Raw genomic sequence first — 13,825 nt, forward strand, 5'->3', positions numbered from 1 at the left:
CTGTTTGCCTGGAGTAATTTGAAATCCTGCTGGACGTTTGAGTTGAACCATTGTTGGGTGAAATGGTGCAGAGGTGGAGTGCGCATGATTTTTTTTGGGTTCAACTCCTGGTTGGGGTGGTCAGACGGCCCTTCATTGGTCTCCCTGGATCAAAGAACCCTTGCCATAGGAGTGAAAATTACACAACTGGTTTTGCTGTAATAACTAATATTTTAATAAACTTTTAAACACACTTTTATGAAATGTACTAGTAATGCAAGAACTCCACGACTCCAGGAAGTGGCCCCGAAGCTTGCCATAACGTAAGGAACGTGCCCAATTACAGCCAACGTCAGTTTTACCGTGGACAATTAGACCCAAGCCGAAACGTAACATAAAAAAGAATGTTAAATATATTTTTTTATGATAGAATATAGTATTACATAAAAGCGTGTAAAAAATAGTTTTGCCTGCTGCAATTTAGTGGGAGGGCAACTGACCTTTTTAGAGGGTAGACGTGTGCCTTCTGTTGGGCAGTTGCCTTTAAAGACACTGCACCTACGTGGTTTTTATTTACCTTGGTATTCTCTCCATGTTAGAGACATTTTATGGAATGCACAGAGGCTGATTTTTAACATTGGCTTTCCGTTTTTAAAATTGGCCCACTTTAATTTCAAACTTCATTTTCAAGTTCCACACGTTGGATGTATGGGGTAGTATGGTGCAATGGTTCCTACACTGGAAAATGACAGATTGACTTCTTCAAGTCCTGTATTACGCAGTAATTTCAACCAACCCTTGGCACACACACCCCCTTCAAAACATTGACCGTCGTGGTGAGGTATGAAAGTACCTCCGTAGCATGGAGGCTTTCGGTTGATTATGTTTCTATTGTGTAACCAGGTAAATTCAAAATACCAGGATGGTCTAATCTGCAACATTGGTCTATCTTCTTTGGTTCTTTCGGTAAAGTCACGTAGAATGAGAATAAATAATACATTGATAAAATAAAATATTCTCACGACGTTTCGGCCACAACACAAGCGGCCTTCATCAGGTGAAGGGGATGAGACTGGACAGTCTCGTCCCCTTCACCTGGACAGTCTCATCCCCTTCACCTGATGAAGGCCGCTTGTGTTGTGGCCGAAACGTCGTGAGAATATCGTGTTATTTTATCAATGTTATTTTATTCTCATTCTACGTGACTTTACCGAAAGAACCAAAGAAGATGAATCCTTGCAGTCACGAAAGCTTTAAATCGAAACATTGGTCTAGTACAGATTTAGGGATCTACAGTTTTTCCTCGACGGCAATTCAATACGGGTGTACGTGGTGGGAAAACTTAACACATGGTAACCCTATAGCATTGTAGCTTTTGTTTGCCGTTTTTTGGAGCCTTGTAAGGTGCAAGGCAACATGAGTACTTTATACACATGTTGAACTTTTGCACCGTGTGTAGCCAACCATGCTAACTGGAGGTGCGATATGAAACTTAATTAGGAGTTAGCACTTCACCATTTATTGCAAGCCTATTTCACTGGGACAATCCAGAGAACGATTTAGAATGACTACTCTAGCAATTGTCATACAGATTCCACCCATTTGGAGTGGTGGTGAAGCAGTGTTGAGTGCTGTGCCGATGAGGCAGGTAACCTGAGTTTATTCCCGGTCACGACTAACATCGGTGGCGAGCAACATCTTAACCGGTAATGGGCCGCCGGTCAACTTGCATTAACAAGTGTGGCCAAGCAACCCGAATGACACGGTGTTGGGAGAATTGGATTTACAAAGTGATGTAAAGTAGTGGGGTTATCAAAAGGGGCTGTAAATTATTTCAGTATTTTTAAATTAACTGACATTCTTCAATTTATTGCCATTCATTAACTGCATCTTGTGCGTTGGGAGTCTATATATATTTTTTCCACTTGGCAAATGTTCGTCAATGTGATGAGAATTATCAAGACCAAACTTGCCTTGCCAAGGCTCACATTTTTTTCCATTTATCGGTTCAAGGTACCAGCTCCGAGGCAATGCTGTTCTCACAATGTGCTAGCTCATGCAACACTAACTCTCTCGAGTCACAACACAAGTTGATTGATGTTGAGTTCGACAAAGAATGAATTCCCTACTCGTTAAGGCTTGCTTTTCTCCACGTAAAAACAGTTCCCTAAATAATTATTTGGCACGCAGCAAAGTTACTTCATGGGTGGCTAATCTTTACAAATGCTGTGTGTCTGCCTCATTGTTTTGTGTGCCAGCTGTGAATGTCACAATATCGTAAGACTATAATATAATAAACGATAATCATTCCCGTTGCACAGTATAATTTTGGGATGGTTTGCTCATACTCAATTTTTTTCCGTAAAATATTTATGGAACAGTAATAATCATGAAAGTAAAAATGAAAACCGCTGTTAGAGATTAAATTAGTGCTTTCTAAAATCTTCTCTGAAAGCATCTACATTGTAAGCATTGAAGTTGGTAAAGTTGGAACAATGACACACATGGATTTACCTACAGTTAAATAACTTTTAAGCAATCTTTAATTGTACTTGTAACTGTACATCAAAGCACAAAACAAATGACAAATACTTTTGTCAAATTCCATTACAGTGCAAAGTTCAATGCTCATATCGTAAAATGTCATTCGTATTGTATATTATATGGGCCAGTGGATACATTTGTACAGTACCAATTTATTTACGTACATTATTTGTTAACCATCTCTGAGACACTTAAGCGTTTGTGCTTTCGATACGTTGTCCTCCACCTGAAGAAGGACGCTTGTGTTGCGCCCGAAACGTCGTGATTTCATTTAGTTTTCATTTAGTTTTTTTACCTACGTGACTTTACCGAAAAACAACCAAAGAGTATGAATCCTTGCAGTCACGAAAAGCTTCAAAATCTAGAATTATTTGTTAACTCATTCCAAATGGTCACAATTATCTGTTAATGGGACCAGTCTCGTGAAAAAAAACCCAGCTTTGGGCAACCAAAGATAAAAAAAACCTCTGGAAATGAGCCAGGAAAAATGTATTTTTTTTGCAAATTAAGATTATATTTTTTTACAAAGCTCTACTGGCTTGTGAGGACAAATGTAGCGCTTTTGTTTTGATGAAAGGAAAAATCGTTTTTGTTTATAAGGCGCATTTATTTTCCAGCAAAAAAAAACCTCCCTCAGCTTTGGCTTTGTTAACAATTAGGTTTGCATATTGAGTCAACATTTCCCGTTGCCTTATTTACATGAATTACTTGAGTAAAGTGAGGTAGGCAGTACATTTCAATGTTTTGAGAATTAGTGCAGTATTGCACTGTAACGAAGGCTACTGTTTTGCTTGTCAAAGAGACGAGTGCAATTGTACGGTGCGAAAGAAGTTCAACAAAGTGTGTTTACATCAGTTCAAGAGACTAACTCGGCTATTATTTTGGGAAATGACACGTATAATTTAGACCTGATAGTTCAGCTGGTTAGTTTGAAGAATTTTCAGTTTTTTTTAATCTTATTATATCTGTATAATAATCCAAATTGATAATGAGCATTCCATCCTAGAATCCCAATGCGCAATGCATGGAAAGCAAGAAACGAAAGCAGAACCGGGAGCAATCAACCAAACTATAGAGGGAAGGCAACTTTGAAGAGAAGACTTAAATATATCTACAGACTCAACTCTTATGTTCGCTGCTATTTTTTTTTATAAACAAAAACTCGGGTTAATGGATTATTGCCTGCAATGCGACAAGCTGATTAGTTATATTCTTGGTTCTCATCGGTAAAGTCACGTGGAAGGGAAGCAATAAAATAATAAAAAATATTAAACAATAAAATTCTCACGACGTTTCGACTGCAACACAAGCAATCATCATCATCATCAGGTGTGAAAACCACAGCAAGAAAATTTTATTTTATTTCAAGGCCTAGGATGATTGACGCGACCGAAGCCAATTTGTACAAAGGTGTATTCACTGACAAAGCGGACTTAATTTACGGTAGTCGTGATCATCAAAGTAATTGGGTTTCTCGTCGAATTAAAAGGCCTTGTTACATTTTTACAGTCAGCAATGTCAGGTCGTCACGTCTTTTAATCGGTGTTTCTCACTTTCACATTTTAGTTTTACTTCTGAACATTTTTTTTACGTATTGTTCTTTTAGATTCCCACGCGGGTGTCGTTTTTGTTGTTGTTTCGATCTCAATCTACAACACACAAGTGTATATACACAAAAAAAATACTAAACTTAATTTCAGTTAAATCCGTTTGTTTCTTTACAAACAAAAATAATTGAAGTCTTGATTTAAAGCTTTCGTGACTGCAGTAATTCATATTTTAGATATTTTATTATTTTATTGTTTCCCTTCAACGTGACTTTACCGAAAGAGCTAAGGATATAATTGAAGTCGTTGAGTTTCCCAACCGTCAAATTTAAATTCAAACGGACCAATCGCGAGCGAGCGGGGGCGCGTCCTCCGCGCGCTCCGGGGAGACGCGATTGGCCGGCACGACTCAGTCCGCGGCTATATAAGCGGTCGCGCGAGGCGAGTTCGCGCCAAGTGTGCGGTTGGCGAGACCCGTGGCGCGTCTCAACGTCAACGGCTGCGACCCCCCCCCCCGCCGCCTCCTACCACCACCACCTCTCGTAATAACCTCAGCTGCTTAAGACTCCCTCTGCCCCCCCCACGTCAACTTCAACATGGTAAGCCAAAACCCCCCATTACCCGCAATATGATAATCAAAACCCCGCGCAGTGGTTTGCAATGCATTCCGCGGTCGCCGTATTTGTTTGTCTTTGATGGGGGGTGTGGGGGGAATGATTAAAATTACTCAAAGTTACTGCCAATGATGAGGTAATGATAATGGCTTGTTGGACTTTGTTATAATGTGCATTGTCCCTCCCACCCCGTGGTCAGTTATTGGCAAAGAGTTGCAGTTGGCCGTTATTCGCAAATAACATTGCAGGAATTTTGCACGAATAAAAATCCTTTTCAAGTTGAATTGTTCTGTTAATCGCCAGTCCACTGCTGAATGAAGTCCTTAAGCTGTCGCAGTATTGTGTTATTGACCGAGTACTTAACGTGTTAATTGTATTTCATGATCATAGAAGGCATCTTAATGCATTTTTTTACAAGTTAGCATAAACTCCCTGTGTAACTTTACGAGTCGGAAAAGGTAACTGCAATGCAATTCAATTCGACTAATAAAAACACGTTTACGTATACAGGGTTTCTTAAATGCATTAATTAGACAAGCTAACGGTATTCTTTCATCAACCTGCAACTTGACTAGTGTGGTGAAGTATGGTCAAACCACAACCCTCCTTGACCAACACGGTGAGGGGTGGCATTCATTCAGCAGTGGATTGATGACATCCTCTTAATGGTATATTTGAACGATTTTCCAAATCCTTTTTATCGTTTCAACTCGACAATGTAAATCAATCGAAACTCCTTAGCTGTTCGGCCAGTGGGTTGATAATGTTGGTCGGTTTAAAAAAAAACAACTCGGTTTATTGTGTTTAAAGTAACTTCTTTGCACAAAGGGTGAATACTTCAAATACATTCCTCGTTTATCTTGTGAAACAGGTAACGGCCTCTTGCCCATCTGGATAAAGGTCATTGTGTGTACGAGAGATAACGACTCTTAAATTGGTCCTTAACTTGGTAAATGAAGGTAGTAAAGTTAAGGGCAGTGCATTTTTCGCGAGCCCACTGTGGTGTGTATGAGAAACTCAAGCCAGGGACGTTAATGCACCACCTTGGTATATCTTGCACAAATACTTGTGCGTTTTCAAATGAACAAAAAAATGGTGAATGCGAAAATGAATGTACTTGTAATCCAAAACATCGTCTTGCGGTACAACAGCTGTGGGCGGGGGGGGGGGTAGAAACAGCCCTGGGCTGGAATAATGTCTGCAATTGTTTCAAGTTGTGCACAATGGGTTGTGTTTTTTTGGCGGGAGAATAGCAGCCTCTAGTTGCCTTGGGGGGGGGAAACGCACACGTGTACCACATAGAGCCAGGGGTTAGGGGTCGGACGGTGACGTGGAAAAATGGGTGTTCAGAGTGACGGGATATTATACATGGTCGTTCAGAATCTCTTGTTAATCCACCGCTGGATGAAAGCCATCTTGTCGATCTTGAGGCTTTGTTTGACCACACTTTAACCGTGCTGGTCATCGAGGGAGATCTCCCCCCCCCCCCCCAGGACCGGTGGCACTGTTGATATTCCCAGTTGCTGGGAATTTGATTCGGAGTACATTTTCGCTGACCGCTTAACCGCCGGCTCCATTCCCACTCAGGCTGCAAAAGTGGGAAACAACGCATTGACATGTACAGATCTTTTTGTCAGCCCACTGCTGGATGGATGAGGGCCTCCTCGTGCCTTGCGATGGTTGTCTGACCATAATTAGCCGTGGCGATCAGTGGCGGGTTGCTTCAAGGGGTGGGTGGGGAGGAGGCTGCAGCAGGACTGGTTCGGTGGTTACTCGGCCACTGAGGTTAGCCCGTTGCCGGGAAAGTGTTGTGCGATATTTGTCGGGGGTTGTTGGTGGGGGGAAATGAAGCCTTGTCTGCTTTGTAAGTGGGTCTCCCCCCCCTTCCTATATATACTGTGTGACATTGAGCAGAAGAGACTGTCGACTTAACATGGCTGATCTGGCCATACTCTGGCAACACTCGCGTGCCTTATCAGCTTTTCGCTAGATTACTTGCTCACGTCCTTATTTGGGGCTGAGTTTCTTGAAAGCCATTGGTGCGAGGGCTTAACAACAGTGGGTGCAGAATTATGGGAGATAATTTTGTTATTTTATACATCAATGTATTGCCCCCTGAACGCACAGATTTTGTTTTTTTGTTATCAGTGTTTTGCGAATACATTCATTACATTTAACAAAGAGGAATGGTAACGTAAAAAAGTAGCGGTTAGTTTGCTCGTGGATGGACTATTCCCCCACGAAGAGAACATGGATTTTCAATTAATGAATTATGACATAGTTAAACTTACTTATCCTAATACATTGTAATAAAGTCCCTTGAGACATTAGTTGAAGGCGCCATACAAATAAATGTCAATTTATTACAATGTTATCATGTTCGCTGTAATGTTTAGATATTGCAAAATTTTGGACATTGTATTGTACGGGCAGACCTCGCTTCGAGCGATCCCGTAGAACGCTGATTCGTTATTGCGCTCTTTGTCCTGGAGAAACATTTTGCGACAACAAAAAATAATTCAAAATAATCTGGCTGTCCACCTGATGATGCTAGTTGTAATTACTGGTGAAACGTCGTACTCATTTTAAATGTTGTGGATTTGCTCTCCAACACACCGGTGTGCTGTACTCGTAACGAATTGGCATATTCTGTTTATGTGACAAACCTTACTGATTGGCTGTGGCGGGTTTAACGACACATTTATATTTACGCGATCTAACCCCAAAAAAACCTATATTATGGATAATAAAAAATACTTGTATCTACAAAAAAGTGCTTATGAATGAACAGACAGCAGCGCCGGCCGAGGGAACGTACCCGCCCCCATCATTCGTTCGGCCAACGAGAGCGATATTTTATTGTCATGGTTTTGTGGTCACGAACACATTCCAATGTTTTATTTCAGTGCGTTTAGCCAGGTGAGAACTCAAGAGACCAGCAGAGTCTCGGGCTCCACCTAAAATAAACCTCACCATAGGAATATTGACTGAGGGGGGATCACTAAGACTCAGAATGAGAGTGCAGCAGATCCAACTTCGTATCTCACCGCTGCCTTGTAGGAGTACAGTAGATTGCACTCGTGAGTACAGTACGTAATGCTGATGTTATGAGAATGTCATAACTAAAAGTAAAAATTCAATGTTTAGCATCCCCATATACAATGGTATAATGACCCCTTTTAGTGCCGACTCGCTTAGCGCTCACTTTTCCTGGAATGTATCTTGAGCACAAAGCAAGGTCTTGCCAGGTCTCTTGGAAAAGACACTATCAATTGGCTTTTAGTTGGTTTTAAATGAGTGATTTATCTAATTTGCATTTATGCTTGTGCGTTTTGTGTGATATTTTCAAGTTATGTGCCCTGTTGACAAAGACATTTAATTGTGTTTCTTTTATTTGGAGGGGAGTTGGTGTTGAGATTATTAGCAATCCAGTTGATGCTTGAATAGCCAGCAAATTATCCCAGCGCACGGTCGAGTACAATGTGGTTGACATAGCTGTTGTCATCTTAACCCACCCCCTTTATCTCCTATCTCCCCCGCACAGCGCGAGTGCATCTCCATCCACGTGGGCCAGGCCGGTGTCCAGATCGGCAACGCGTGCTGGGAGCTCTACTGCCTGGAGCACGGCATCCAGCCCGATGGGCAGATGCCGAGCGACAAGACCATCGGCGGCGGCGACGACTCGTTCAACACGTTCTTCAGCGAGACGGGCGCCGGCAAACACGTGCCCCGCGCTGTCTTCGTGGATCTGGAGCCGACCGTAGTGGGTGAGAAATCGTGGACTTGTCAAAATACAAATGTCTACGAAAGTTCTTTCTGCGTCTTATTATTTTTAAAGCTGGTTGATTCTCAAAGTTCTTGGCATTGCATTCTGAGGGCATGGATTAACGATATTTTTAATGTTTTTCTTTCTGCTGCAGATGAGGTGCGCTCTGGCACGTACCGGCAGCTGTTCCACCCAGAGCAGCTCATCACTGGCAAGGAGGACGCTGCCAACAACTATGCTCGTGGCCACTACACCATCGGCAAGGAGATCGTCGACCTGGTGCTGGACCGCATTCGTAAGCTGGTATGGTATATATACTCCAAAATATACTTGTTTTACTTTACGCTTAGACTTAAACCGGAAGATTTATGGACAAGAAAAAACGATCTTGGGAACTGCTGTCTGTCTAGCCCAGATTAATGGTGGGAAAAGCAAGCAGTCTTGGGCACTCCTTAACCTAACCATATAAACTCCTAAGTCTATTTCATCGATTGAATATTAAAAACTAGTGACAATTGGAAAGGACCATTTTAGGTAAGTGCAACCCAAGCAAAGGTCAATGGTGGAATAAAAATATGCTTGATAAATTGGATAAAAATCTGCGACAAAAGTATTGTCAGAGGTTCAGTTTGGAGTTGATTTCATCTGACTTACGCATCCCAATTCCAGGCGGATCAGTGCACAGGTTTGCAGGGCTTCCTCATCTTCCACAGCTTCGGTGGCGGCACGGGCTCTGGCTTTGCCGCCCTCCTCATGGAGCGCCTGTCTGTTGACTACGGCAAGAAGTCCAAGCTGGAGTTCGCCATCTACCCAGCACCCCAGGTCTCCACGGCCGTGGTGGAGCCCTACAACTCGGTGCTCACCACCCACACCACCCTGGAGCACTCGGACTGCGCCTTCATGGTCGACAACGAGGCCATCTACGACATCTGCCGCCGCAACCTGGACATCGAGCGCCCCACCTACACCAACCTCAACCGCCTCATCGGCCAGATCGTGTCGTCCATCACGGCCTCGCTGCGCTTTGATGGTGCCCTCAACGTCGACCTCACCGAGTTCCAGACCAACTTGGTGCCCTACCCGCGCATCCACTTCCCGCTGGTCACCTACGCCCCGGTCATCTCTGCCGAGAAAGCATACCATGAGCAGCTGTCGGTGTCTGAGATCACCAATTCCTGCTTTGAGCCGGCCAACCAGATGGTGAAGTGCGACCCTCGCCACGGCAAATACATGGCGTGCTGCATGCTGTACCGAGGAGACGTGGTGCCCAAGGACGTCAATGCTGCTATCGCGGCCATTAAAACCAAACGTTCGATCCAGTTTGTGGACTGGTGTCCCACTGGCTTCAAGGTATGTGAAACTGGCCTGCGACATTTTGCAGAAATGCATTTTGTTAATCATGGAATTTTGTTTAGCATATTGCGATCATGTTGCTGGTAATGATAATTTAGTGACTCTACTTAAAATCGATTTGTTCAATAATTCCTGTGCATGTTCTGAAAACTGGTTTTTCTTCTCTCTGCAGGTTGGAATCAACTACCAGCCACCGACGGCTGTGCCAGGAGGTGACCTGGCCAAGGTGCAGCGAGCCGTCTGCATGCTGAGCAACACCACCGCCATTGCAGAGGCGTGGGCACGTCTCGACCACAAGTTCGACCTCATGTACGCCAAGCGTGCCTTTGTGCACTGGTACGTCGGAGAGGGCATGGAGGAGGGAGAGTTCTCCGAGGCTCGGGAGGATCTGGCCGCTCTGGAGAAAGATTACGAGGAGGTTGGCGTCGACTCGGTCGAGGGAGAAGGGGAGGAAGGAGAGGAGTACTGAGGGCCTCTGATGATGGCCACAACAAATTTACACCGTAGCTAAATGAGGCACCTGTTGTGAGTGAATATCCAAACGTTGCACTGTTTTATTTGGATTCTGTGAAATAAAGTTTTTCATCACTAGATTTTTATTTGTTTATGTATTTTGTTGCACTAAATTCCACATGTACAAAGCAGTAAGTTTAGTTTTAATTTCTGTACACATTTACATGATTTATTGTAATGGGTCGTTTGAGTTTGTAAACATTTTAACCACGCGTTTGGCACGAATATTGGCATGCAATCAACTACGCAAAACCACTTTAAGCTGATGTCAAAGTCTGCCGAGTGGTCTGGCTGTTGAGCTGTTATTCATCAGCTTGTTCCTTGTTTATGGTGGGCTGGGGCCCATTCTAGCACTTTATGAGGGACGATATAAGTTAGCTGCTTAGCTGAACTGCCCTTCACCCCTGTAATCCCAGCTCGGCCAATCCCACCTCGGAGGTCTTTGAATAAGCCGAACAGTCGAGAAGCGTCGTGGCAAAAGGTTTGGCAATACAGTACCGAAGCAAACTTGTGTACGGGGTGATGTTTACACGTTGGTTCTGTCTAGATCTGAAGCTTCAGCACAAATTGTGCATCTTTGACATTCGAGTGTGCTATGCCTTGAATTGGACCAGACTGCCGGTTGTATCTATAATATAATTTGGTGAAGCGCTTGACTATTTGTTGTCACACTCTCAATGGTTGATTTTGACCTGAAGGAGTTGGCCTGTAATATTGGTGAGCGATGAACGACTTGTCCTTTCACTTATGTCAACATTATGACCTGACTGAAAATATGTATACCATCATTAGGGGGCAACACTTTTAGCTGTCAACATTTAATATGTGGTTGGTTAATTCATGAGGTTGAAGGTCACTCATAGCATTCATTAGATAAACTCTAGGTCTAAAGTTATCGAGCGGTGGAAGACTTCAGACCACTCATGCAGTGCACATATGGTCACAACTCCTTTTGACTTTCCATACCCATATCGAGCATCATTTGTTTAAGGGATTAAACTGGATAGGTTTTGACCTTTGGGTCTCAATCCATTTGGCACGAATTTTATTATTTAAACGAACAATGGCAAAGAAAATTTAACAAAATCTGAAAGTTCACGTGAATAAAGATATGTTATAGAAATGAGTGAAGAATACATGAATCAGGAATTGTGTAAATTAGAGGCATTGACCTAAAAAAAGTGGTCTTGGGTAGGACATTGCCAAGAAAAAATCGAAACTGCCTGTGAGAACGACAAAAGAGAAGGAGCTATGAGATCAGCCCGTGTGCACGAGTGATGGATTGTGGCATCGTAAGACCATGAGCGACAGTGACGGCGTGGGGGGAGGGGGGGCTTTTGTCCAAGGGCGAATAGAAAACGGTCAATGGTGAAAATTGACACGATCCAAAAATTGAATCGTTCGGTAGCATTTGTAAGTGACTTCGCCATATTGCGAACCGGTTTTTAACGCAACGTTATTTTCGTCAGCATTTTAGTCGGTCTTGACGACCTGCAGCTTTAGTCACCTCTTCGTCTGGTTCCCTACTAACGAGATTCGAACAAAAACATACCAAAATGCTGACTACATTAACGCTGCTTTTAACGCCAACCAAAGCTAATTCCAATGCGGGCTGACTCACGCGCAAACCGTTGCTGTTGGGAGTCGCGCTATGTGACCGTGAGGGGGTGGCGCGTGGGTAGGCAGTTTGGGCCCCGTAGTCAAGCGGTACGTCATGCCTGAGGATCGAGGAATGGAGGGGCCACAGAGGGCTACAGGAAGCTGACTGGCGCGTGTCGAGAATGCGACCACCGGGGGAGCTTTGTGATACGAAACATTTAAAGCAAATAACTTGGTTAGTCATCTCAGCGTTTATCTACACAGCACTCTTATAGAAATGCTCAACTCTTAAGGCGAATGTGACATTGTAAAACAATGCTATATACGCAGGACAATCTCACTCAAGGAGGCGTCTCTAACATTGCGTTGCTTTCCAAATTGGTTAACGAGAGGAAACTGGAGTAGTGTACTCAGAATTAATAGTCCCCGTATGGTGTGGGGAGGCCCTCATCCAGCAGTGGATTAACACAGGGCTATCCATGTAGAATGCTGCACAAGCATTTAAAGTTCCACCCGGATTTACTAATCCATTGCTTTAATGCCATCTGGCCACCTCACAACAAAGTGATGTTTGAATTTTGTTTTGGGCAAGTAAAGCAATGAATTTTTTATTTGTTATGGCTACGAATCAGATATTGTGTTCTCTACAAAGGACTCTTCTGTTGCTCAATTTATAAATTCGCCATCTACCCAGTACAGGGTGGTCCAGACCCCCCCCCTCCCCCCCACGATTAATTTACCCCTAACATGTTTTTCCTTTGCATATTCATTTTTTTTAAAGAAACTTTCCTTAGAAAAATATATGCTTTAGAGAATCATATGGGGGGAGAGGTCACAAGACATGGACCACCCTGTACTTTAACACATCAACCCAAAAACCTATAGCAACTATGGCAAGCATATGTTGTATTGTACGTAACATCAGATTTTAACCTGTTGAGTAAATTTTACTTGACACGAATAAAAGCTAGCACATGGGTGACTCGCTTACAAATGCTGTTGCGGGCACATTACTTAAAAGTAGGTGACAGCAAATGGTTTGAGTATAAACTTATCCTTTGGACGGAGATCTCTGTGACCTCGACTTGTCGCGCCTTTTAAACTGCGGCGTCGTCTGTAAAATTGATTCGATGCGTTAATGCGTAGGATGGTCTCAAGGTGCAGTGCGCTGTCTCAAAGTCCATGAGTTGCTCAACTGTTTAGTCTCAGATCCCACCTCAACCCAATGTCCCATAGCTTCGCCAGGTGATTTATCGAAGTTAATTGTAAGAAACCCCAGGCCTCGACTAGCTAGGTAGGCGATCATACATTTTTTTGAAATGGGTAATGTTCGAATGTGGGATTTAGCCATGGATATCGGTACAGTAAGTACTATCCCAAGACGAGACTAAATATTGGGTGACAGGGAACACGCCCAAGGGTTATGTCCATTGTGGACATGAACCAATATAATCAATCACCTCATGTGGCAGGGAGTTTTTTTGTACATGCCATTTAAAACAAGATGACATGTCCAGTACTCTGTCTCAATCCACTGTCGGGCCACCACACGCTGGGCGGCTCGTCAGGGTTATTTGACCTTACTTCATACTGATCGTAGTGGGTTGGTGATAGTTGGGAAGTACAGACGCAGGATCACATTGTAGCACTGGATTGTTATGAATTGCCCTCTGCTGACCATAATGCGGCCCCAACAACAGCTTAAAATAACATCTCTTGTTATGCCGAAGATGCCACACAGTTGGTAAATTTCACAGCATAAGTTACCGTGCGATGTCGTGAATCATGGGTCGACCACATGCAGAAAAGGCAAATTTAGTGCATGCAGCTGCTGGCTTCAAAATTAGATGCAAAGACACTCAATGAAGTGGTACAGTGACAAATGACAGGCACCACCAGCACCTGTTTGA

General features: G+C 43.3%; 1 protein-coding gene across 1 annotated transcript; it reads left to right on the plus strand.

Moving 5' to 3' along the window:
* Nucleotides 1–4,534: 4,534 nt before the first annotated feature.
* Nucleotides 4,535–10,396, plus strand: LOC116947507 (tubulin alpha chain, testis-specific-like). Its single transcript, XM_032963326.2, has 5 exons — nucleotides 4,535–4,669; nucleotides 8,229–8,451; nucleotides 8,605–8,753; nucleotides 9,120–9,800; nucleotides 9,976–10,396. Exons 1-5 carry the CDS (start codon nucleotides 4,667–4,669, stop codon nucleotides 10,270–10,272), a joined length of 1,353 nt encoding a protein of 450 aa, XP_032819217.1. The 5' UTR covers nucleotides 4,535–4,666; the 3' UTR covers nucleotides 10,273–10,396.
* Nucleotides 10,397–13,825: the final 3,429 nt, after the last annotated feature.

Source organism: Petromyzon marinus, chromosome 30, assembly GCF_048934315.1.
Source record: "Petromyzon marinus isolate PM22_M1 ecotype Great Lakes invasive population chromosome 30, UKy_Petmar_22M1.pri1.0, whole genome shotgun sequence".
Classification (NCBI taxonomy): domain Eukaryota; kingdom Metazoa; phylum Chordata; class Hyperoartia; order Petromyzontiformes; family Petromyzontidae; genus Petromyzon; species Petromyzon marinus.